Source organism: Xiphias gladius, chromosome 15 (assembly GCF_016859285.1).
Source record: "Xiphias gladius isolate SHS-SW01 ecotype Sanya breed wild chromosome 15, ASM1685928v1, whole genome shotgun sequence".
NCBI lineage: Eukaryota > Metazoa > Chordata > Actinopteri > Istiophoriformes > Xiphiidae > Xiphias > Xiphias gladius.
Genome location: NC_053414.1, coordinates 20,611,020 through 20,637,777, shown reverse-complemented (window position 1 = coordinate 20,637,777; position 26,758 = coordinate 20,611,020). Strand labels below are relative to the sequence as shown.

Genomic DNA, 26,758 nt, shown 5'->3' with positions numbered 1-26,758 from the left:
GGAGACATCACATCTAGGGCCTGTGCTCTGCTTACTCACATCTTTTTCATCTTTACAAATACATACATAAAGGGAGACAGCTGTATATGAAGGGACAGTGCGAAGACTTCACACATGCCAAAAGAAAACAAACATCACAGAGCTTGGATGTTGTGCTGCATATTATGTAGCAGCTACTAACGTTTCTTACCAGACACAGGAAGTAAGGATGAATACACATCCAACCAACAGACACACACACACACACACACACACACACGTACGAACTCTGCTTTTTTCCTCTCTTTGTGATGCAGCTAGCAGTCAGATAGGTGACCAGAGAGGAACTCCCATAGGTCAGTGGAGCACCACACACACACACACACACACACACACACACACACACACACACACACACACACACACACACACACACACACACACACACACACACACACACACACACACACACACACACACAATGCAGGGAATAGATCAACACATACCATATCACACTGTCCCTGTATTAGAAAACTCCAAAACAATGCATTGAAGACTTGATTCCGGCCATGTAATCAGCAGTAAAGGCCCAGAGAAACATTCAGTAGCCTGTGTAATATGACGCATATGATGCAGACGCAGACAACAAAACAAGGAGAGCAGAAAAAAAGAAGCCTGTAGCAGAGGAGAGGAGAGAAGAGGAGAGGAAGAGACAAGGACCACATTCATGCACAGAAACCAGCCCAATCAAAAGAGCCATTAACAAGCCAATGAGACCAATCACATTTGTAAAAGGGCTTGGTCAGAGGACACATTTGAGAGAAAAAAAAAAAATCCTTTTCATATTATAAGGTAGTGATAGAACAAATCTTCTAAATTACAGTAGTTACTCACCCAAGCTAATCTGATGAAGCTACTACCTATGTATCTGAATTTACTGCAACGATCACAGGACTGACAATGTCAGTCTACCTTTTCTTCTAAAGTCATCTGACAGATGGGTGAGCCTCAGGCACTAATGCATCTGCCTTGTCGATCACATATTCACCTCAATCCCAACAGTGAGACTGAGGTGAGCTCTATTACGGACAACATTTATAACTCTGAACTGTGGATATTTTGCACCATGATCTCAACACCCAGAAACCCTTTAGTGTGTGTACAGTAAAGGTGAACACACCATGCGCAGCCTCACCATACTGGCCAGTCTGTCATGCTTTACACCAAAGGTACACAAAGGAGAAACAACACAATGCTGCTCACTCGCCACTGCTTTTTGGATTCCAGAAAATGTACACATCTCTACACCAGATTTTCATTTGGCCAAATCTGCTGAGTTTAAATTATTTTGAGGGACCTCTGTGCTTCAACTCCACACTAAAATTTATATTGATATAGTGACATTTTCACTGAGCTGCCATGGTCATCTTCTTTTACTCAACAACGTATAATGGGACTATACAGAATCACAATGTGATAATAATTTACATTACTGAATGTGAATTCAACCGATTCCAGTATGGCTCATGAGGGCTTGCAATTTGCCTGGTTCTCATAGTATTTTGCCAAAAAAATAGTCAAACTGGAAGAATGTTTTTTAAATTTTTACCAATCATAGCACTTAACTGCATTAGGTGAGTCCAGATTAAGTCGCTCCCAACAAGCAGTCAAATCTGAGCAGTTCGTTTTTATCCTTACCGAACTTCAAAATCAATAACATAATAGCCTCCAACAAACTGTTCAATTTACTTATGGTGGCTCGCCAAGCTTTCATCAGCGGCTCACATGGCAGCAAAGAATTACATGATGATGCAGCCAATACACATTATTCCTAAAATACTCAAAATGGCTACACTCTTCATGCACAAGATGGCAATGCGGGCTACAAACAGGAGGCAAACCCAATTCACTGTGGTGCTCCCAGGTTTGGTGGCTCGTTGTAGCAAAATGGCAAAAGTGCTGTTGGATGGGTAAATAAATATTGGGCTGGTGTAGGATAATTTGGGTTGATTAAAAAAAATGTAATATATACAGTATGCTGAACTATAAGAATGCAACCTTTTTCATGTATATTTGGGCTTCCACTAAATTCTTAAATAGTGTCACCATCACTAATCTGTCAACACTGCTCGCTCCTGTAGTAACGTTAACAGTTTGCCTATTGCAGAATCTCATGCTAGCTAACATGTAGTGCATGAACAATAAAAAATGATTGATTTCTAATCAAACATAGTCACAAACCATATGGAGAGAAACAAGGCAGTGTGGGAGGTGAGGAAATTTAAGAATAAGACAAGATGCTGCAGAGGGGATTATAGCAGGCTGACTGCAGGTGGTCAGAATTAAAATAAATAAAGCTACAAGCCATACAAGAGCAGAGGAAATTTCATGGAAAACGAACAGATGGTGTTTTCTTTGTCCACTGATCCAACTCTTTGTGTTTAATACACAACCAAACTTGCTCTGGTTTCAAGCAAAGTAACGTTGAGTGACATTTCCAAATCACGCAATCCAAAACTGAGTGGTCTTCAGTGTGAGAAGTTGTGGTAAAAGTGGCTCTCCTATTGACTGTATCCTGCCAGTGTGGTTCCCATGGAAAAAGCAGCGAATACCACTATAACAGATGTTGACATATTTTGATTTGGATGAAGTCCAGACCATTGAGCCATGCTGCTAGCATGGATAAAATTTACAAATCACATTTCAACTTTTAAAAAGCCAATAAACTTTTGGTGCAAAAACAAAACCCAGGAAACTGGACTTGTTATTTAAGAATGTGCTGTCTTCCTTTAGAGGGATGAAGTGCTTCAGAAAGGTTTCAGCACTACAGAGGGCTATTCAGCTGTGCCACTGTGGTTAGCCTACACTGTAAAAGGTGTGAGTCATGCAGGACTACAGAAGAGTGGTACTAAAGTGGGATGTTTCTCTCTCTCCTTAAACACACACGCATGCACACACACGTTAATGAAAGGACATTGTGAAGGTCTCCGATAAAGCAAAACAAGCCAGATTTCTTGAGCTTGGCTGCTGCTCTGTATATGACAGCAGGCTCACTCTGATGTCATTGTGTACTTCGGAGAAACCTGCAGAGGGCTGACAGTGAAAGGGGGGGGGGGGGGTTCATTGTAATCCACTTATATTTGTGTTTCTGAGCATGCTTGGTGTGTACACTCACTAGATGAAAGGTTGAAATTTAGCATATTCACTGACATACAGTATGCACTTACAGTGTGCTTTGTTTTTCCATGTTTATTACCCTTAAGTTCCACGTCAGGATAAGCATGTGTTGCCTTGTATGAGCAGAGTCAGTGTGTGATATGTGAAGGAGTCCTGCAGTGTGATGGATGGATGTATGCACAGTTTTCTGTGTGTATGTTTAGCCTCCCCCTTGACTGATACTACCAAGCACAATTATGGTCTTGTGCAAAGCCTATGCCTGAACACGTCCTCTCAGAGATCTCACTGTCAACATAAACAAGACAGTGCTATTGTTTCCTCCTCTGACCTCCCTCCCCACACACAGGCACAAACACAGACACAGACACAGACACACAGACACACACACACACACCACCTCCAGCTGTCTAGCATGAACCCACATCCCCCTCGCCCCCCTATGTTTTGAATGTAGCATCCGTGGTTTGCATGCAATCCTTAGTGCAGAGTGTGTCTGCTTTACAAAATACTTTTTTGTTAGTGTAAAGACTCTTTTCAGGGTTCCCATCTGGACTTCCTGGTGTAAAGACTGAGCTGGCCTGGGGCCATAAAAATAAGGAGGGTGAAAGAAAAAAAAACAAAAACAAATCCCCTTTGATCTCCGAACACCAACCAAAGACATATAGTAATATTACATTCTATGGCGTAAATTATTTACCCGGCAGCCAAGAAAAACATAGAAGCACAAAAATGGAAAAACCTGACCAGCAAGTTGTGAAATAAAAACAGAAAAATCAGCTAGTTTTCAAAGGAGCTGAGCTCGCTGCTGTGTCACACCCTCCGTCCTCTCCTCCCCCCTCCATCTGTGTGTGTACGTCTTGCCCTCCCGGCCCTTTCAGCCCTAACATCAAGGGCGACCCCTTCGTTAATCTGTAGCTGTTAACCTCGCCGTTGTTCCAACTCATGATCTCATGTTTGGTTACTGATATGTGGACTGCTAATTTCCACACTATCCATCTACTGTACCCACTGTCCTCGTGACTGCTGTTGGGCTCCACGTTGCTAAAAGCATCCCATTGTAAAGGAGGGATGTGTTGTTTTTTTTTTCTGATATTGCTGCTCAAGGCTCTCTCCCTGTCTCCCCTCGTGAAAGCCAAAACTAGACTGAGAATGACTGTCTTAGCTAAGACCAATGCATGGAATTAGTCCTCATTGCACTGATGCAGACACATTGACAAAGGTAAACACACTCCAGACACAGTCCAAAGGGGCAATGATGTGTAAAGTAGATCCCAATCAATTTGTGTATGATGAAAGGTGGCTTTTAAATGATTCTACAACATCTGCCTGACAGTGGTAGAAAGTTCATTTAGTCAAGTACTGTACTTAAAGTAACAACTTTGAAGTGCTTGTACTTCACTTGAGTATTTCCATTTTATGCTACTTTATTTATATTTCTACTCCAGAGGGAAATATTGTTCTTTTTACGTCACTTAATTTATTCAACAGTTATTGGTTACTTTTCAGATGAACGTTTTACATATGAACCATATGATCAGTTAATAAAATATGACGCATTGTACTCATGTGAGAACAGTTCAAATTTGACCAACTACATTTTTAAAGTACATCAATAATAATAATAATGATAATCTAACACACAATGATATAACACTGAGAGGGGCCGCTCTGAATTATGAGTAACGTACCTTTACTTTTGATACTTTTACATTTTGTTGCCATTACTGTTGTACTCATTTAAAATTTTGAATGCAGGATTTTTACTTGTAATGGAGTATTTTTATATTATGGTATATTTAGTTATACTTAAGTAAATAGTTTGGGTATTTTACCACTGCTGCTTGAGTTACTCTTTAGTGAATCTGACTGTGCACTGATGGCACAGTGGTTTAAGTTCATGTCTCTGTGTACTGGTAATGGCTCCCTATTAACCCAGAGAGCATCAGCCTTCCAGCATTATCATTACAATAACAACAGTCTGTTCTCCAAACAGCCCTCATGCAAAAACTGCACTATATAGATTATTGAGAAATAATTGCTAACTCTGCTGTGTTTCTGCTCTGCAGCATATGTTTTCTGGGATCTGTCTGATAAGAGCTTAGTGTAACATTGAGCCTGGATAAGGAGACACACTTGGAGCAATCGAAGCGACAATGCCGATGAATGTTTGAGACATTTTTCCTTAAATCTACTGACCACTTTGTATGACTAATGCTTTCCTGCTCTAAATTTAGTTAGTATCCCTCTCCAGATGATTCAGTTCCCCTGAGTGCCACTGTGAGAGGGAATTTTCTAGAAATAGCCATTACCACAACCCATCAACTACTTTCAAGTGCAGGTTACTATTGTGCTCTTTTCTACCACTAAATAGTCAGTGCATTACTACTAATACTGGTCAGATCACTTAATATCTTACAACTAAAACAAAATCATGATAGGACCAGCAACATCCACTAATCATGTGCTAATCTCAAAACTGGATTACGTGAAAGTGCCATGCTACAAACGGGGTGCTGCCACAGGCACACAGCCATAGCTTAATTTGATGCTAAAGCATGACTGACATTAATTTTTTTTGTTGCATTCATCACATCATCTTTTAATTTCCGTCTCTCCAAGCAGCGCCGTCACAAGCACTGATCAGTAGCCGAGCTGCTGTTTAATCGCCTGTTCTGATTATAAACATCTGTTGTTTGCCTTAGAAATGGCTGTGAGAGGACACAGTCAAATCTGCAAAACCACATCCTAAAAATGAATTTTAATAGATTTTTATTTTCGGGCAAGCTTGGTTTCTTTTATTTCATAACTACCGCAGGCCTCCTAAGAAAATGAGAAAAACTAATCAAACGGTCCTGTTAGCGAGATGATCTGGGCAGGTGTTTCTACAGACTACGCTGTAGGAGCTTAGATCAGTTTCAATTCAAAACCAGTAAAAATCAAAAGATATAAAACATGGTTTATGGTCCTCATTAATTCTTGCACCAAAGAAAACCTTGGTCGTACGTAAACCAATCCGTACACATTTCAGTGCTACCCAATTTGAGCCGCAAAAAGCTTTTAACTTCCACACTGTTCACCCCAAAGCACAGCCCCACGATGGCCCATTAGCTCACAGGATGGAAAGGAATCATCGTCAACAGCCCAGTGTGATGACACAGTCTCTCACTCAGTAACACGTCTGTGTTGTTAATCATACTACCATAGACTCACCCAGTGGTAAATCATTCTCTCCTGTTCATTATAAAACAGTAACAATAACTTGAACAAGCTGATGAAATGCTCTGATCTTTTGTACAGAAAACTAGCATCATTCACAGATATCTTGTTAATTAAAGGCATAAGTCATTTGTAATGTCATATGCTTATGAAATATTGATCCTGGGTGTTTAGTAATAACTAGTCAGTTTGCCCAAGGAAACAATGACGGGCATAGAGACAGGTCAAATTACCACTGTAACAGGTGAATATATAGAAAGGAAGAAAATATTTATAGTAGAGTTCATGTGATTTCAGTATGCTTTTGAAAAAAGTTCCTCTGCAACATTAATAAGCGCCCTATGTATTCTGTATTTGTGCCTCATTATTTGAACATAATTTGTGTGTTGGTATAAATCCAACATGCAGCAGTCTGAAAATGAGATTGCGATTCAGCCGGTTTAAAATCTGCAGGCTTACACAGATCCAGTTACAAATCTGCAGCCTACGAGAACAATTTTGTAGAGAGAGGGGAGCTGTGGAGGAGCTGCAGTCGTGGAGAGCTTGAACCGTGGCAGCCAGGTCATCAAGCTACTCCCTGTTTCCACGTGTCAGCAAAGAAGATGAAGTGCAGTGCCGTGCACAGGCCTGGCCAGCACCAAAACAGTCCACCAGCAAGCCCAGCCAGGAGGATGTGCAAGGCTCAAAGGGGACATTATTTTGTTTTTGTTTGTGAAATTTAGTGTACATTAGAGAAAAATGGCATGAAGATGTGAAATGTGATGGGCATGTTTCACTGTTTTCTGACATTTTATTGACCAAAAACTTGATCGATTCATCTATAAAATAATCTGCAGATTAATCGCTGAAAATAATTGTTTTTGGCAGGTGTATCCTTATGTCATTTTCATAATTTTGTACTTTGACTAGGGGACGTACATCATTCATGGACATGGACAAGTCAAACAGTAAGTCGCCGCTAGGGAAAATCTACAAGGAAAAGCTGCACCTCAGCCTGTCAAGACACTGGAACAGAAAATGCATCAGAGGACTTTTTCAAAACAAAATTTAGCCTGCAGAGTGACAAAATAAGACTGAATCTTTTACTTCTGAGATACAGTCGCTGATGTGTGCAGGCAACTAGAGCTGCAACAGTTAGTAGATAAATAGATTAGTTGATTGACAGGAAATTGATCGGCAACTATTTTGATAGTCAATTAAAAAAAAAAAAAATTCTGGTTCTAGCTTCTCAAATGTGTATGTTTGCTGGTTTTCTTGGTCTTCTATGATAGTAAACTGAATATTGGGTTGTGGACTGTTAATTACATTTTACGATGTCACCTCGGGCTTTAGGAAATTATACTTAATATCATCAAGTGAGAAAATAGTCAGCGGATTAATCAATAATGAAAATAATCATTACTCAATCACTACAGGCAACATAGTATTGAAGCTGGAAATTATAATTCCATACAGACGCATAGCATATGTAGTAACAACACTCACATCTGATAACGATTGCCTACACAACTACAGTTATAACTGCAGTTTATTAAAAAGTCATAACACTCCCCTTTAATGATTCACCTCAGGTTTTCTTGCTGGATTAAGCCACTATAGAAGTACATCACCTTTATGCACACAGCTTAGCAAAGGCAATTCTTGTTTTAGGCCTGAAGAAAATCAATCGGTCAATCCTTGTTATGACCCGGACACGTGGCTCCTTTTTGTCACCCATATCTCTGTTCTACGACCAAAACACAGTGGCTGACTATAATAAACCTGGACAGCAGCAGGAAGACAACTGTGAAGCACAAGGAGAGAGGCTGCGAGATGATATCCCTCCTCCTGTTCTTGCTGGAGGCCAAACACACACACAAGCAAATGCATAACTCAAGAGACTGTTTATCCCGACGACACTTCCAGACCCGATTAGCGTTCCACTGTCTCACGCAGATGAAGAGTGCGGCAGCACCAGCAGCAGCAGCAGTGAGTGCAGAGGAAAAGGTTAGCTGGAGTGTTCTCCTGTGTCACAGATCTAGTCTTTGCGTGTCTGCGTTTGATCAGATAAAGAGGATGTTTCGAGGCTGTGGCACTTAAAAACAAGGTCACCAGGATGTGAGAATCAGATACCTGTTTCCTTGATGGTGAAATGCATAAGATGTCTTTTGCCTGGTGAGTGGTTTTCAGAGATAAGCCTGAAGGCATTCTCATTGTATCTCATACGAAGATATGATGAACCCATTACTCAGTGGTACATGTCCTTAGTCATGGGGCATTTAAATCATAATTACAATCAACAGAGTAAGATAATTAAATCCTTGAATACCCCCCCCCCCCAAAAACAGATAAGTGCGTGAGGGAGCTCTTTTATATTGTGACTAGTCAGCAGTATCCTTAATCCTTCAACATCATAGCCCAAAAACTATGTCAGTTCCCTACTTTTTATCCCACTTGGGACTTATAAGTGATATGTGCTTGCCCTAGATTTAAAGCAAAGAGTCATTCAACTCTGTGGTTTTCAGTGCTGATCCTCAGGGTTTAGAGTAGTACTTGTTCTCTGTCTTACAAGCTAGTCAACCATGTTTAAAAGAATTTACCATTTAAGTCGCTCTCTCCTTAGATGGATACAGCAAAAACAGCTGGATTTTGGGTCAATACAACATGGAAAAACATTGATTTAAAAGACACTTTTATCCGAGGTGACTAGTGAATGGGCTGGTGGGGGGCTCGGTGTATATGGGCTTTGTCAGCGGCAGCTCAAACAAACATCTGGATAGAGAGACACACAGGTGCACACAACATAGCAGCCACTCTGCCATCCATCCACTGTTGATCCAGAAGGAACCTGAGAGATGAGTGTCTCCTTTAATCCGCTGTCCTGCACTTTCATACTTGAAGAGCCTGTAATCCTATTGACTGGGCTGTTTGGACATGACAGCTCATTATCCCGTTCAGACCCGGCCTGCTGCTGCTGCTGCTGCTGCTGCTGCTGCTGCTGCTGGAGGATGCCTGAACAACAGGCCTGCACGCTCTGCAGTCGACTCATGGCTCGGCTGGATCAACATCTGTGGCCAGAATGACACATCATCCCCTCTTTGCGGCACGAAATGTCCCGGCTTCCCACATCAACAAGGTTGTGTAACGACATTAGAAGCGAGAACGGGACGCTGAGGAGACACAATATGGAGGTAGCGCACAGCAGCACGGTATGCCTTGGCAATAAATAGGGTTTATAGGCTACTGAATGGGCCGTGTCTCCGTTGGCATGCTGTACAGTGGAATTTTACACTGAGATAAACGGAGCAAACGGATGATGCTGCTGTCGATGGGGCTTCAACGACCAGGACCGGTGGTGTTTTGCTATTCGGGTCCATTTATCTTTTATGTTGAATTGACACAAACCAATAAGCTCGTGGGCCCGTCAACAGACTCCACGCGGTAACACTGATATTCCATTAAAAAAAAAAAAAAATTAACACCTCAAATAAACAAATAAAACCCTGAATGCTTACCTGGACTCCTTTTCCATAATCGAACCCTTGCGTTTCGTCGTCGCTCTCCAACCGGTCCGTCGTAAATGTCAAACGTATGTTGTCGGCTAATTAAAATCTTAACACACCGCCGAGGACAAACACAGAGACACCGTCCAACGCAGTGCCATCCTCCTGCCGCCGCTCGACCCGGAGGCGGCGCCGCGTCGCACAGCTGCTCGCGAGCCTCTGCACGCGGTGGAGGCTCGTGTGCGTCTGAGCCGAACTCAGAGGAGCGCAATCTTTCCGGAGATATCCGCGAAAACAACCGTGGCAGCCGCGCGATGTAGCCTGCGATTCAGCGGGGATGTGGTGGAGGCTATAAACGGCAGCATCAATCATTACGAGTGAATCGCACAGAATGGCTGGCGTCTTCTGGGTTCTGTTGCGCACGAGGCGGCACGAACCAATCGCGTTGCGGAATGAGATGTGATTGGCAGGTGGCGGACCAATGGCCTGCCCGGACTGATCGCTTTGGAGGGGGACAACAACGAGATCCAACCACCGTAGAGCTTTATTCTGCGAGAAGGCGGAACCCGCAGGTGTCATGAAGCAGTGTCGGTTTTAACGGATTTATCTGTGTATGGCAACTAAATCATTAATTATGTGACAAAAATGTCATAGTTTCAGTCAATCCCCGGTTCTGTGACTGATTATACCATAGCAACCAACTGTAGTCGTGTCATAACTACAAGGGCATGTACTCTTTATTGCTATTTTCTGTGTTACTTCTTTTATCAAACAATTAATGCCCAATTTAAACTTAATTTAGATCTTTGTTATAGTCATGGGTTTTACCTGACAGCTTACAGCCAAAATTTGAAGAACCTAATCTGTGTAAAAACTGATAGAAAATTGTCCTGAAATGAGCACTATTGCTGGTCACCGTGGCTGAACCTCCAAGGAGCCCCAGGGCAGCAAAAAGTTGTTGTTGGGCCCCAATTGACCGGCACTATGTATATATGGGTATATATGTACCGCTGCACCGGATCTTAGGGTTCCAACACCTGCCAAATCCCACTTAACCCCATGGACATGAGCTTCAGGTCTCCTATGAGCTGCACAAGCTGTGTATCATAAAAGCTGTCTTTGTATTTCTCGCAAACAATAGTGTTATGCTATGCCAGGATGAAATATTCATATATTTAAGAGTGTGGTGTCCTTATACTCATCTCCTCCATTTGAATTTGATTTGCAAATGTAGAATTGATCCCGTAACCTTCCACAGTCGGAGCAATGAAGATAGTTATCTGGTAATTAAATTCTGCTCAGATCTGATGTGTTTTCTCACATAAGTAGATCTTGAGGGATTGCTCTGAGCCTGTTTCTGAGGCATATAACAAACATGAGCATGCTTTGAAGTACATTCTGTCACCTCCCCAAACACAAATAGTTACTTTTTTGCCATCAAGTGGACACGTTGGATATCGCAGCTCCACTGGCTCTTAGCGCCTTGCGACAGGCATACACTGTAAATTCTCAGTATTGTGTGGGTAACATTGCGCCAACACTCATAGACTGACAGTTTAATATCTTCTATGGCGATGGCTTGCACAATAATTTGAATTGTTCCTTATGCCTCCTAGGGTAAGATGTGGATGTATGGATAAAGTCATCATATTATCTGTACTATATTATAAAAACAAACAGGAACAAAACTATCACCGTAAACGTGTTACAACATAATTCTTTCCACAGAAATGATAAGGCATAATTACATTTCATTAAAAAAAAATCACAGCTCTGACCCTTTCTCCTGACCTTTATGATGTTGTCTAATCACAGCTATAGAAAACTCGACGGTGTTGTTTCTGTACAGTTGCTGCTGTCCTGCGACTGATGCCTTCAGGTGTTGTTTCAAATACCGTAACTATGACTTACAGAATTTGGACCGGACTATTTGGACAGCCATAAGTATAAATTATGGGAGAACTGGCATTTTTGACTCTAGTGTTGCCCATAAGTCAATTTAAGTGGCGAAAAATCTGTAAGCCCTGCCAACTATTGATGTGAATAGCGTATTTAACCATATATGATTTTTATTTGATAAAATAAATGTCTAAATGAATTACAGCTCAAAGCTCTGTCCTTTCATGACATGATGCGAAAAAAATAAACCAACAGCGTCCTTGTAATTTTGTTGCGGAATTTATTTTGTTGTTATCGCGCAAACGTTGTTTTTGCAGATGTCGGTTCACAATGCATCCGAAGCGGGATATTTTTCGAGGTGTTCCTGAAGACACCATACATGTGTGCTCACTGTGCTGTGAATACTTGCTAGCTCGCTTGTATCACGCACACAGACGTCGGTGGGACATAAAATATCACAGCAAGGTAATACTTTAGTCCCTTTGTACTTTTTATATTAAAATCGCCACTATGTAAGCATTTTAGTTGTTATTACTGGAGAATTTTTTTAATACTTTATCACAGTAGCTATACTTCCTGGCGTCGATATTAGCTTCGGTAGCTAACACCCTACCTGCGATACCGTTAGCTACATTTCGATAGCCAGTTTTTATTTGAGTTAGCCAATTGGCTTTATTTATTTTGTAGTGGTAAAAATTATTTACGTTTGTCTGACCTAAAATACCACATACTTATCGGTACGATGTTTGAGAGTTAGTTACAAGTTATTCGTGAGTCCCATTCAACTGCTTGCGGCTAGCTTGCTAACTGACCGGTTTGAATGAAGGAAATTCAAGACAGGTCCATTGTTGATGAGTGCGCTGTCTCTGCCGGGTCACACACCGGTCGTCTATCGTTTTGAGTCAGTGTAATTTTAATAGATAAATTGCTCCCCGTTATCACCATGTTTATTTAAGACTGCACACATCGGAAGAACTCGTTCATTTTGACTTGAACAGCGTCTGCGGCCTTCTAACATTAGTCGAGTGATCTTTGGACATTGCTGCCAACCATATTCGAGACAGCCGATTAGATTTCCGATCAGTGTAGCATCAAGTTAGTATCTACACTTTGTTCTGCTAATTCCATTTAGTAATCAGTGAATTCATAACACACAGTTATCTCTAAAATTAACTTATTCACAGTACGACACAAGAACGGGTATATGTATAAACAATAACATGGCACTATCAGGTATTAGACTCTTTGAAAAATCTGATTACATTACTTTATCTAACAATTAATAATTGAATTATAAGGCCACCTGGCCTTGATTTCAGTTACGCTTTCACAATAAAAGGGTATTGGACACAGTCTGCTTTTTAAGTGAAGTTGTGGGACCCCCTGATTTACATGCTGTCCATACAGATGGCCGAGAACGACGTTGATAATGAACTTCTGGACTATGAGGAGGATGAGGAACCCCAGGGAGCCCCTGAGAGTGGTACCCCAGCGAACAAAAAGGAGGTGAAGGGGTCCTACGTATCCATCCACAGCTCAGGCTTCAGAGACTTTCTCCTCAAACCAGAGCTTCTCCGTGCCATTGTCGACTGTGGTTTTGAGCATCCCTCAGAAGGTGACTGCCAGTGTTGGGTTGTTTAAATGTCAAAACAACTCCTGGACATACTCTCCATTTTAAAACAACAGCTAGACACAATAAAATGAGAACTACACTTTGACAGAAAACCCCTAGTTTTTCCTATGTTGTTGTTATCACACCCCTATATTATAAATTCATCTTGATGTGGTTTTTGAAATTTTCACTCACTTACATTTGCCATTTGTTTTATTTACAGTCCAACATGAGTGTATTCCTCAAGCTATCCTGGGGATGGACATCCTGTGTCAGGCCAAGTCTGGTATGGGAAAGACAGCAGTGTTCGTACTGGCCACCCTGCAGCAGATAGAACCTGTGGATGGTCAGGTGAGTTGGTTGTTAGGCTTTTATACAAGCTTATCTTTGAACCATTTTGAGTCATTACACCTCCCCTATAGATCTGTATACTGACTAGGTGGTGTTTACAATGGTGTGATTCTGTTATATAAATTTGGATTATTTTTTGTAACTGTCAGAAAATTTCGAGTCTAGTTCACGAACCTGAGACCTCTTGCATTAGGTATGGATAGGTATGCAGTTTTCTAACACAAATGTTAGTATTTAGGAAAACAAAATGGATCCATGTGTGCAAAGCTTTTGGAGAGAGTGGGATTTGGTGAAACGGACAGCAAAACTTTCACACAATTCTTTTCACACAACGTTTGTATCCTGTCAATAATATCTTATAGGTTTTAAAAGTGCCTTTTTCTGAGTTTGTTTGGAAAACACGTCATCTATAAAACTAGACTGTGTGCTCTTTGTGCAAAAGAAAGGAGTGCCGTGTTTATTTTGTTCAACAGCAGCAGCAACAGCAGATTCATTGATTGCCAAGTTTTTTGTCGGCTTCATTGTGTGGAAAAGCACTTCTGACACGTCTGCCTCCAATTATTGAAGCCAGTTGCCTAAATGGGCTTATTGGTGTGGAATTTACTTTATGACTTTTTACTATGATTTGCAGAAGTAATACCACTATACTATCATTTATTTTACTAGTGGGCCACAACTGTTATCACAAACAGCACTTCCTGTCTGCCCTCAGCTTCAGCATTAACCAGTCAAGTTTTGTCTTCTAGCAATTTTGGCCTGAGAGTTCATGTTTTTTCTTTTACTTTTTTTTTTTGGCAAGTTATGCCCAACAATAACAGTAGACAGATGACAGGAAATGTTGGGCAATCTCCATTTTAATAACAATTCATTATTTAATTTTGCTCCTTAGAAATTTTTCATGATGATTGGGTTTTATGAATGAAACTTTACAATGTTAGGATGATTACTGAAACAACATTAACATTTTCAAACAGCACCAAAATATTTCTGAAATATTTGTCAAAAAGTCCATAAAGTCCGGTAAAAAAATCAATGAAATCCTGGATTAGTAAAACATGTTGGCTGGCATCCCAAAAGCACCAGACACACTAAGTATGACTAAGCAGTTAATAAGACTAATGTCCTCATTCCCTATATGCCAGGTGTCTGTCCTTGTGATGTGTCACACGCGAGAGTTGGCTTTCCAGATCAGCAAAGAGTACGAGCGCTTCTCCAAGTACATGCCAAGTGTAAAGGTGTCAGTGTTCTTTGGTGGCCTTGCCATCAAGAAGGACGAAGAAGTCCTGAAGAAGAACTGCCCTCACATTGTCGTGGGAACTCCAGGACGTATCCTAGCCCTCATCCGCAACAAGACCCTCAGTGTGAAGAACATAAAACACTTTGTGCTTGACGAGTGTGATAAGATGCTGGAGCAGCTGGGTGAGTGATGGAAACAGAAGTGTTTTACAGAGGACTGCTAAGAAAAAAAGTAGCTTTGGTGAAGGACTGTGGTTAGTGTGTAAGATAAAAATTATGTTATCTTATTACTACATTTACTCTTAGATGAAAGTGAGATTATAATCTCACTGTTATCTAAGAGTAAATGTAGTAATATGCATATATATTTTTTTAAATTTAAAAATTAGCTTGAGAAATTGCTGCCTGACACTTAGAGATAATGAGCCATGTTAAAGTTGTTTCTATTTTTTGTATACAAAGAAGAATGAAGATGCAATTTTGGGACTACTGTTTGTTTTTTGCAACAGACATGAGGCGTGATGTCCAAGAAATCTTCAGGCTGACACCCCATGAGAAGCAAGTTATGATGTTCAGTGCAACGCTAAGCAAGGAGATCCGCCCTGTTTGCCGCAAGTTCATGCAGGATGTGAGTTATCGTCAAGATTCCCTGATGTTTCAAATTACACCCACTGTGATTCCTTCAGCAATATGTAAATTAAGAGTGATTCTTATGTGAATGAAAATCGATACATCATTTTGATTTGGCCAAAAAGATCTGTTTTCAGTGGAAGAAGTGGTCTTAGGCATTGTTAGTCTTTCTGCAACAGCACCACTGAGGTGCCCTTGAACAAGGCTTAACCGTCAGTGGAACTGCTCAGTCTGTGATCTGATGACCTCTCTGAAAAAGACAGTCTGGCTCTCAGTGAAGTCTCCCAGGGCGTAGAAACTGATTCACCAGGGTTATGGTTGTTTTACCACATTGTAAAGCTTAATATCTTTTACTTAATAAATACATTATATATATTATTTTATCAATGTCCTATCCATATTATTAAGATTCTCTCAGGTATTCTTGTTATGTGTAAACCACAAAGGAGATAGTTTAGGTAATTCAGTGTTTGTAGTGAATCCCCTCGTAGCTTTGCCCACTTGTGGCTGTCAGTGTCATAAGTGGCCATATCAGAGGGGGAAAGTTATCCTCCTCGGCAGATTTTGCTCGGTCAGGACAGTCACTCCTCCTGGCTCTGCTGCAGTCGAGGAGAACAGATTCAGTGAGCCAACAGGCAAAGTTCATTTGTTCAAAATTGGTGCAAGTTCAGAAAATTGTATGGAGTTGTAGAGTTGCAATAGGTGGAGCTCAGAACATGAACCATGGTCAACTTCGGGTGGAATTTTTCTGACTTCTCTGATCAAGTTTTTCCCCTCACTTTATTGTCCTTATCCGTTTGTTCATTTGTGTGTTACAAGATTTCTTGGTTCTTGCTTATTATATTTCTGATGTGGTCTGCAGAGGTGTGTGTGTGCGTGTTTGTGTGTGAGACTAATGTTTGGCTCCTCTACCTTGCCGTGTAGCCGATGGAAGTGTTTGTGGATGACGAGACCAAGCTGACACTCCATGGCTTACAGCAGTATTATTGCAAGTTGAAGGACAGTGAGAAGAACCGAAAGCTGTTCGACCTGCTCGATGTGCTCGAGTTCAACCAGGTATAGTTTGCAATTTGAGATAAGTCAGAATACGTTATGTACATATTAAAGTATTTTAAATCTTTATGAAATATAATTAAGAAATATTAATTTGCAGCCTTGTTTTTTCACAAATAATTTCAGAGTTTTGTCTCTTGTCCTCTAGAGGGAGATAGGTATGTTATTTTCAGCCTATCTATCTCATTAGTGTCTATGCCTTTCCATGTAAAAATATGCAAGCCTCTTCTTTTGGTTCCTGTTAGGTGGTGATCTTTGTGAAGTCAGTGCATCGCTGTGTGGCTCTGTCTCAGCTGCTGGTGGAGCAGAACTTCCCTGCTATTGCCATCCATAGGGGCATGGCACAGGAGGAGAGGTAGATAATTTCTCTGTGATTATAGTCTTTTTTTCACACTTTGAATTCAACAGTAGCTTAGCTACGTTCAGTGACGTTAGCACAATGACACTGTATAAAGATTGACGACGTGACAACTCCCCAAAAGGGTAAGCCAGCTGTGTGTGTGCTCGTGATTGAGTCGGGTGGGTGTATGGGCGGGATCTTGATACTGGGGCTCGACCCGCCGATCACTACTGCGCAGACTCTGGCTTCAAATTATGTATCCAGGATATTTTATCTCCATTTTTGTACAGTGGGAGAAAGTGGATACCCGTCGTCCATCTTTATATAAAGTTATTGGTTCTGTGTGACAAAATTTATTCCAAAATGCTTTGGAATATTATCTTACTTATTCCTTTTCCTGTTGTTTCTCATTCCTCCCCCCAGGTTATCCCGGTATCAGCAGTTTAAAGACTTCCAGCGGCGGATCTTGGTGGCAACCAACCTGTTTGGCCGTGGCATGGACATTGAGCGAGTCAACATCGTCTTCAACTACGACATGCCAGAGGATTCTGACACTTACCTTCACAGAGTCAGTCCAGCTATAATATAATTTAATTTTATCTATATCAAAGATGTGTATATTTTCATTTCCAGAGCAAACAAAGAAAAATCACATACAGGGAGCTGTAGCTTGTACCAAATTTACAAAATAATCCTGATTTCTTTATAAATGACATCTGTAAAAGGACAAAGGAACCTGCTTCAATGTGGGGTTGTGTTTAGTGAATGCCATATAATCGGGGAATTGTAATCTAATACATGGAGAAATTCATAGTCAGAAATAATTCCAAAATTTACACAATTGTCCATTACACTAAACCAACTTTCTTTTTATGGAAACTTGGTGGCATTTCTGTTTTCCTTCTAGTAAAGCCTGTTTTGAGCTCAGACTTTTTCCTCTGTATCTCAGGTGGCCCGTGCTGGCAGGTTTGGGACCAAAGGTCTGGCCATCACCTTTGTGTCAGATGAGACAGATGCCAAGACCCTGAATGAGGTCCAAGACCGCTTTGAGGTCAATGTAGCAGAGCTACCAGAGGAGATTGATATTTCCTCCTACAGTAAGTTCTCTCGTCACTTACAGCTGTTTTACACTTGGCCAGAAGATACCCACCTTTCAGTAACCAAGTTTATTTATATGTATCCTGGTAATTAACAGGTTTTTTGAGTAATCCATATAGGTGTTTATATATGTATATATCATGTCTTAACTGTTAACATGCTGGATGCATTAAGGCTTTTTTGCACTTGTCACTGGGGAGAAAACGTTGGAGAGAAGTGAAGCAGTGGCCACGCAGCCAGAAATCAAAGTGTGTTCAAAACTCACTGTGGTAGAAAAGACAGAGACTGGCAGCTATTTCCAGGAGTTGAAGACTTGTCTGTGCAGTGTTTAAAAACCTGGTTAACATAATCACAGGATACTAGTCAGCAGGTCATCTTAATCTAGTCACAGGACTGTGGGGTAAAATTCAACTAAATCCGGTTAAAAAGTGTTATGATACAGAGGCAACAAGTCACTGTACATAAGTAAATGAAACTGTTGCCCCATTTGATAGGCTGCGTGTGAATGCACAGAACATATTTTTTCTACACCTTTTGTAATAATCCCACATCTTAAAACCTCTTTTTCTCTTCGCAGTTGAACAGTCCAGATGAGTCTGAAGTGTCTTTCTAGTGAAGACTGTGTGTGACCCTTGGTGTTGCTGTATTTTGGTGGAGGCAAAAAAAAAATAAAAAAATAAAAAATGTTATTTTAAAGTCCTCCTCCCACGATTTGTTGGCAAGTTCATAATAATAAAACATTTCTTTTTATTTTAACATGTCTCTGCAGGGTGCTTGTTTTAGTGTTTTTTCTCGTTAAAACCATGGACATATTGTTTTGGTTAAAGAAATAAACTTTTTATACCTCATTTGCCAGTGTTGGATTTAATTTTTCCCATATAAGTATGTCAGATGTTACATTAAACACTAACAGTATCATATAAAATACAAACTTTGTGTTGTAAATTTTGACTGTCGGCAATTATTCTCACAAGCAGAGGGCGCTATCGTTATAGTTTGAAGACAGCCACTGTTTTTCCCCATACAACTGATGACTTTGAACAGGCTGCCAGGGAGGATAATTTGAAACTGAACAAGTTGAATTAAAATAAAACCTCACATGAAACCTGAGGCCAGCAGCCAGTTTTATCACATGGATGGACTAACAAAAACAGCTACACTGCGGTGGTCCCATTTAGCCACAGAAGTGGATAAATGGGACCACCACATAGTACAAACTTGGATCATAAAAAAGAAAATGCATTAACAGAATACAGTGTGATCCAAATTAAATTCAAGAAAAACAGGACTTAGACATTTCTCTAAGCTGCATTTAATGCACAAAACAAGAAATAAAATGTCTTTAGAAATGCATTGGCATTGGTCCAGTCCCCGCTGACGCCTGTTTCAGTCCCAGGTAAACTTATCATTTGATTGTCTGTGTTATGAGTAAACCGTGTCATTCATTGCTGTGTTTAAATGAAGTTTTAGATGGCTTGACATGTCAGCATGTCAAATAAGCACAATTGGTGCAGTCTGTGTTTATGTTCATAACATGCTGATTTCATAAATTTTGATTTAAAAACAGTCTTTGTCCGCATTTTACGTCATACTCCGGAGTTTTCTACATAAAAGCTGCAAAAGTCATTCTTTTGCTGCTTGTCACTGAGAAGTTGCAGTGCATTGTGGGATATGGAGTCATTACCATCACAGTATGTGAGGCTATTGATGCAGGTGAGGTGATCCTTATGCACTGCTGTCAAAGTTATAGTTCAGTAAATTTCAGTGCCAAACAAAGTGCTTTGTTGCTCTTGTAGCGTTCCTATTCTCAGGCAGATCTGAGGGTAAAAAAAAGAAATTAAAAAATCCTCCACAACTGAACCAGGAATCAGTCAATCAGTCCAAAGTGGAGGAAGTCCAGGGGCGCTTCAGGGCTCTAATCTAGGGCCCACGTCTGTTTGAACAGGAGCAGGGAAGTGTACAATCCACTCCGGTCACATTAAAGGTTGCCTTCGTGATGGTGGATAAAACCGAGGCGGCCCGTCCTGCCTGCAGTCTTTGGAGTCAGGTGGGTGCCTGTGGTCTTCACTCACTTGGAGCCAGATGAGAAAAATGGCCCCTCGTCTTGAAGCCTCTTCCTTCATCAATAAAGTTGACCTCATCACATTCACATAAAAAAGCAAAAACAAACAAACAAACAAAAAACTCCTCAGTACTAGTCTATGAACTTGTGCGTGTCTCCGTACATCCAGTGCTGCGGAGGGAGGGCCACTTCGTTAAGGTGGCCGCAGTCGTCACTGCATTTACATGACTGGATGAACATGGCCGACCTCTGGAAGTGCTCTCCATCTGGGCAGACAAAGGTCACAGGTACAGTGCGTGTGCGGCGTGGCGAGCAGCACTGTCCATCTGTACACACACCGCAGTAGTTGGGCCGGTAGAGGCGGACACTCATGCATTCTCCGTAGGATAGGCGGACAGGCTCTGGAGCTTTCTGGGTTGGGGAGCACTTCTTCCCTTTCTGTGGTTGGATGATAAAAGCAAAGAGATGAGTGACATAGTGTGGATTATAAGTGTTAATAAGTGTTGTTCCGAGTAGGTTTGAGTAGCAAAATTAACCAAAACAGCTTATATGATGATTTTTACCATTGAAAAAAAACAAAACAAAACCTAATAAGCTTTGACTTTTATCTGCCCTGTCCTTTTACATAACAGCAGATTTAAGCGGCTTTGTACTCAAACTCATTAGTTTCACATTAAGAGAACCAGACTTCAACTTGTTCTACCAAAGCAGGAATTGAGAAATAAGGAATATTTAGATTTAAGTGATTAATTAAAAAGATTAAACATTTATTTAACATTTGAGTGTCTTCCTCTGTTAAACACACCAACACCTGTCTGTGCTTTTAACTCAGTAGAGCAGAGAAAAGAGCTCTTAGTGTGTGTCCAACATGGAGGATTAATATAGACACACCACTTCCCTCGACTCTGAGTACACAGACGGGGCCTAGCTATGGACAGTTGCTTGGCAGGAATGCCGGGGGTGGGGGACTATATTTAAAAAGGCGCCTGCCTGCCACCAAAACACCGCTGAGTAAACCAGCACTGCCCAGTTCCCACTGGATGTGGCGCTTCCCGAAAGTACCGCTAAGATAATCTCTGTTCTTAAGCTTGGGATAAAGATGGCTTTGGCACTAAGAGCATATTTACTCAGGGCTAGAGCATCTAATTTTTTTATTCTTTGCAACACAGATTTGACATTTTCAGTGTCTGCTCTTTAGTTGGGAGAGGCAAACAAGGAAGCAGGGCAAAAATTAAAACAAGCAGGGATTGTTTTTCCCTGTGTAGCCAGACATGGATAGATAAGAGCTGAAATAAATCCTTATTGGTAACTGTTACCACAAGGTATCCAGGTTTTACTATGTAAGAGATAAGTTGTTGCGATAAGAACTTATCTTGGCAGTAATGGGAATACGTGAACTATGCTCTCTGTCTGTCTGTCTCCCTCTCCTTTAATTCAGGTCAATCAATCTACTTCACCTTGGGTGGGAGGGTCAGGCCTTGGCACGGCCGTATGGTACAGATCCTCGTCTCTCTCTCCAGCTTACACTGAGGGTTCTTGTTGGTTATTCGAGAAGAAATGCCCATCCCACAGCTGCGAGAGCACTGGGACCAGTCTGTGGTCTGCACTGGACACTTCTTTTCCTTCAGATGGTTCCACGCTGAGGAGCGTCGGAGACATGGAGGAGGGTGGAAAGGAGGGAGAAAAAGAAAAGTGATACATAACAATCAGAACAGTGGTCAGAACCCCATTAAGGGGTCACAAGATAAATTTGAAGGTTTGCATGAGGAAAAAACAGCATTCAATAATTTCCGGTGATTACTGTTGTATTAATTGCATTGCAAAATCCCAGAATAAAGTGTTATGAACAACAAACCTCATACATAAAGCAATCAAAGAAGACAGTGTTCTGCCTTTAACGTTGTGATGATGCATTGTTTGCTTATTATTTCAGTGTCAGTGAAATTTAGCACCCGTTTTATAACTAGTTGACCCCGAACGTGTACACACACAAAAAAAAAAAAAATTGTCTACTCAGTGTCTCTTTCTCTCACCAGGCAGGTGTTTGTAGCCATGTTCACCCTCCCAGCCGCTGGACTTGACATCTGCAAGCTCGTTGGCCAGAACCAGCCCGTTTTCAGGCTGGTGGGAGGCTGGATGGTGCTCAGGTCTGGGCAGGTGTTGTGGTGGAGGCACCTGTGATAAGAGATAAGGTGAGACGTTGCTGTTTGTTGGGGATTCATCTGTGCCTCGGCCATTTCTAGCTTTTGTGTGTTTTTCACATTGTTATCACCACGACGCCCTGATTACAAAGGCTGATGGGTCAGAGGAGAGACACTTTACTCCTCTGTACCTGCATGAATCTCTGTCATGATTTAAAGCGCCTGATGAACAGTATCTAGTCTGTGTAAACAGTTACGGTCTTATCTGTCAGAAAGAGGAAGATTTATGACAAATTTTCCAAACTTCTGCAAATTTTCTCACAACTTCTTTAAGTTTTTATTCTGTCTTTATTCCATTGCCAAGAGAGGGCAGGGCAGTTCAGTGACTTGTATTTGTATCTCAAAATTCCTCTCAAATAAGACTGAATTATATGACCTCTGTCCTCTGTTTCTACCGATGTGTAGAGCTGAGTATATGTACTTATATTAAATGCATCTAAAACCCCCAACATACTATAGTTCAGAGCTGAAATGAATAGTAGACTGAAAAATAATCTGCGACTATTTTGATACTTGGTTAATCCTTTAGGATCTTTCTAGTTCTTCCTAAATTCTTTTGGCCAAGTGAATAATCGATTAACCAAGAAAATAATCGGCAGATCAGTCGATATCAAAAGTAATCCTTAGTCGCAGGCCTAAATAAAAATATTTAATTAATTGGGCTACTGCTACTTGTTAGATGGAAAAAAGATGTATTTTCACATCTGATTTTGTTTTGTTTTGTAGAAGTGTGTCTTTCATCCTAATCACCTTTGTTTTCTATCAAGAAAATATCACATTGGCAGGTGATGAATTGCACCTCCACAATGTGGTACTTGTGTGCTTCACAAGTCCAGTCAAGTCTATCAAGAGGAAACAAAATCCACAAAAAACGGTTTGCCAAAAGGCAAAAGGGAGACAGTCATTACATCAAATAACACACCTGATGCTTGGGTGGGAGGCGCCAGGTGCCCTTATGGCAGTCCACACTGAAGCAGCACTGCCCGGGTATCCGGACCAGCCGCGGGTAGGGGCAGGATGGTGAAGCTGGTGGCAGCTTGTTGTTGCAGAGGGGAGCGCAGCCAACAGCACCATCGATGCAGGTACACTGGTGTTTACAGCCTGCATGGAAGCTCTCGCCGTTCTGGTAGATCCTGCCATTGTACTCGCATGTGCGTCCCTCAGATTTAGCTGGAAAGACACATATTACTCAGCTGAAACAAAACATTTAAGGACTAATATGAGAATTAAGTGCAGTAAGATGTACACAAACTGGCTGTTGTTATGCATAAACCAGAAAGCGACAAGGACATTCTGAGAACAGTCCGTGGGTCAGGTATTTCAGCATCTCTTTGCACAGGACAGGACATGCTTCAAAGAGACCAATGCTAGAGACTCTGCTTACATCAGGTATGTTGAGAAGAATTCCCCATATTATGTAATTTCAACACCTGAAATGAACCCTGCTGAGCAAAGCTTCTCGACTTTATTAAAACAAACACAATGACTTCAACTTTACAAAAGCACACAAAAATAAAATGGAGGACCAATAAGATCGAAAGGTCAGTTGAGATAAGGAGACAGGAAGTGTCAGACTCCTTGTCTCCTAAGCTTGGAAGAACCAGCTATTCATAGGTTCTGGGGCAGCACTGGTATGGTGCAGGTGTATTTTTATCTCTGAAAACCCCCTGTCATAAAACATCTATTACTCATTAAAATATCCCATGTCTTGTCCTGTTCCTGGATGTGCGCGGTTACACATTGTGACGGCTTTGATTTTATGACAGGTGGCTAAATTAATATTTGTTTTCCTTGACGTTGTTTGTACATTGTTGCATGTTTCGTGGCCTCTCGACTTTTATAAACATGTCACATTCACCATATTCATTTTAAATATGAAATAAAAATTTTTTTCCATCCATGGTAGCACTATGCTCAAGGCACCTGTTATCTAAGTGAAATTCCTCCCTGCCAGCATACATTGTTCCTTCCTCTCTCACCTCGACAGATGCCCCAGGCCATGGTTACGTCGTTGCCGTAATTACACTCCAGCCCTTTGTGGTGGTCGCAAGGCCTCATGGGGCTGCAGTCCTGGTTGAGCTGTGCAGCACACACCTTGCAGCACCCACATCCATCTGACACAGTGCTAACTCCTGGAGGGCAAACCAGGGGGTCTGAAGGGCACTCACACATTGCAGGGCAGCTAGCAGTCACCTGGAGGGATGAGGGGAGGAGCAGAGAGGGAGGTCCCATCGTCAGACAAGACCCAGATGGTTAAGTGTCTGGATCATGCAACATTTTCTACAGCTATGACGAGAAAAACATTTACAATTCTTTGCCAAATTTTAGAAAGTCTTGCCCCACACACACCCACACACACACACACGCACACACACACGCACACACAGACAGAGAGTCCTCGATTGGAAAATTCTCACACACTCACGCACACTATCTGTATAGCAACCAGAGATCTGAAGTTATCAGCAGGGATGTTCAGTGCACCAGTTTCAGCTGCTGTTCTTCCCACATCATATTGTGTGGTAGAGCTGTGGTACATTCATTTTTGATTCTGTATTATCTCTTTGGCTCGCCAGGGTTTAGGCCTCGACGACACATAAAGTCACTGCTGGCCGATCGTCCCTGAGCGTCTAGACAGCTCAGGGTTTGTATCAAGTCCACTGCTGGCTCATGATTTGAGTCATCGCTTGGCACTAGAGCCAACTTGCTCATGTCCATAGGCATCAACATGCCACTGTAAAAAAGTAGACACGAGTAGACACGCTTATTACCCAAAGGACAACTAACTTAAGAAGAACTGTATTCATTATTTTATAAAGAGATGTAGAGGATTGATACCCCATCTAAGCTCCAGTGATCAAACTTTTTAGGAAGACAGAGATCTTCAGTAATTACCGGATGTTGGCTTAAGAGAGAAAAAGTATTTGAAGACGCAACGTGGCTGAAAGCTCTCATAAAAATACATCTGAGTTTTCTTTACACCAGGAGATGTTTATGCTGTTCATACCCTGGAGGTCAAAGTTAAATCACATTTGCACACGCAGTTACACTATCCATAACAGATGACACACTACACTGATCTTAATCTTTGAGTAGACTCTCTGTTGTAAGGAGGCTTTTGGCTCAAACACAGCTACGCGAGCCTCCGTCGGGAGAGAAACATCTTACCTGTGTGATGACGGCTATTGTCAGTACAGTCAGGTAGATCAGGAATGCCATGGTTTGCCTTTGATAAGGTTAAGCAAAAATACAAATAAATACAAAATGGTATCTTTAAGATACACTCCACTGAGTGACTGTTAGTCTTAAATCGTTTCACACTGAGTTTCTGTCTCTGTTCGGAACTAAGTCCTTGTCTTTCTACCGGAATAGACTGTCTAAACTCCAATTTATACCCGCTGTGAGCATCCGAGAGACCCCGCCCCTAGCCCCACTTGTAACCAATCAGCGTGCAGGCAGCAGCCAAGCCATTTCCAAGTGGGCGTGGCTTTACCGGGGGGGGGTTGTTTGCTGATTGGTGGGCGTGCTTTGGAATGAATGCAGCCATTCATAAAAATGGCAGGACCACTCTATTTATTTTATGGGTTAAAAATTAAAATGTAACAGCCGCTTTCAAGTCACACTTAGGCACATTCCTGCTTTTGTGGCCGCCACTCTCCTAACACTAAGTAAATATATTCAGCTGGGCAAGACAGCTTGGTAACATTAATAAGACCTCCACCTCTAGTTGGGGGGGGGGGTAGGAATTCTCTCTGTTTTTCCAGACCAATGTAGGTGCCAGGATAGAAAATTAAAGTGGAGTGTATTAAGAAAATAGTAAGATAATAGCAGTTGTCAGAGTGAAAGAACACACCTCTCTTTGTCGGTGTCCATCAGAGTCTGAGAAAATGTGTTTCCATAGTTTTCAAAGGTAGGTTTTGATTGTTTTGCTCTCTGTATGCTTCATCTTGAATTCAGGTCGCCTGGCTGTTTCTGACTATTATTTCTAACCACATGGTGCTGACATGGGAATGATGAGGATATGATCACTTGGAAAGAATGGTCAAGTCAAGGGTGAAAGCAGGATTATTGTTTTAAGGTCAGCTCATATGAGGGCTGGCCTCCTCCACCTCCTCCTCTGCTGTCTTCCTTTTCAACCACAGGTTTTCAGCCACACCTGCCCTAACACAGAGACCTCCTTTGATGGAAGAAATGTGATATGCAGAGGTTTGGAAGTTAGGTTCCTGTTATGAATGTCCATACTTGCTAAACCTCTGGCGCAGACTTAAAAAGCCAAGCATCTCCTATGGTTTCTCACATGGGCTGCGATTATATGAGGTGCAGGGAAATCTCTGTGCTAGTGAATTAGTTTAAACCCAACTGTCATTCAGGAGGTAATGATCAACACCCCATATACAATTTCAGGCTTAAAAAGGGTAATTG

At 41.4% G+C, this 26,758-nt stretch overlaps 3 protein-coding genes across 7 annotated transcripts in view; 1 reads left to right on the top strand and 2 right to left on the bottom strand.

The window, feature by feature from the left end:
* Nucleotides 1-12,604, bottom strand: part of evi5l (ecotropic viral integration site 5 like) — a 37,575-nt gene extending 24,971 nt beyond the window's left edge. For 3 of the 4 annotated variants that reach the window (XR_005708996.1, XM_040146776.1, XM_040146778.1), the window contains exon 1: nt 9,867-10,272. The gene's annotated coding sequence lies outside the window, so the exon portion shown is untranslated. Of the gene's footprint in view, nt 1-9,866; nt 10,273-12,565 lie in introns of those variants that run through there. The other variant, XM_040146777.1, reaches the window with a different exon arrangement.
* LOC120800578 (ATP-dependent RNA helicase DDX39A) lies at nt 12,086-18,829 on the top strand. Of its 2 annotated transcripts, none has more exons than XM_040146779.1 (10): nt 12,086-12,218; nt 13,161-13,368; nt 13,589-13,716; nt 14,859-15,135; nt 15,462-15,580; nt 16,507-16,638; nt 16,881-16,990; nt 17,399-17,543; nt 17,925-18,072; nt 18,651-18,829. In XM_040146779.1, exons 2-10 carry the CDS (start codon nt 13,161-13,163, stop codon nt 18,665-18,667), a joined length of 1,284 nt encoding a protein of 427 aa, XP_040002713.1. In that variant the 5' UTR covers nt 12,086-12,218; the 3' UTR covers nt 18,668-18,829. The 2 variants fall into 2 exon arrangements, with proteins under 2 accessions (XP_040002713.1, XP_040002714.1); XM_040146780.1 differs by lacking the exon at nt 12,086-12,218 and adding an exon at nt 12,966-12,986.
* A 7-nt stretch (nt 18,830-18,836) lies between these two features.
* LOC120800579 (CCN family member 1-like) lies at nt 18,837-25,685 on the bottom strand. The gene is made up of 6 exons (XM_040146781.1): nt 25,505-25,685; nt 24,316-24,529; nt 23,259-23,506; nt 22,169-22,310; nt 21,593-21,774; nt 18,837-20,573 (listed from the first exon to the last, which is right to left on the bottom strand). Exons 1-6 carry the CDS (start codon nt 25,553-25,555, stop codon nt 20,268-20,270), a joined length of 1,143 nt encoding a protein of 380 aa, XP_040002715.1. The 5' UTR covers nt 25,556-25,685; the 3' UTR covers nt 18,837-20,267.
* Nucleotides 25,686-26,758: the final 1,073 nt, after the last annotated feature.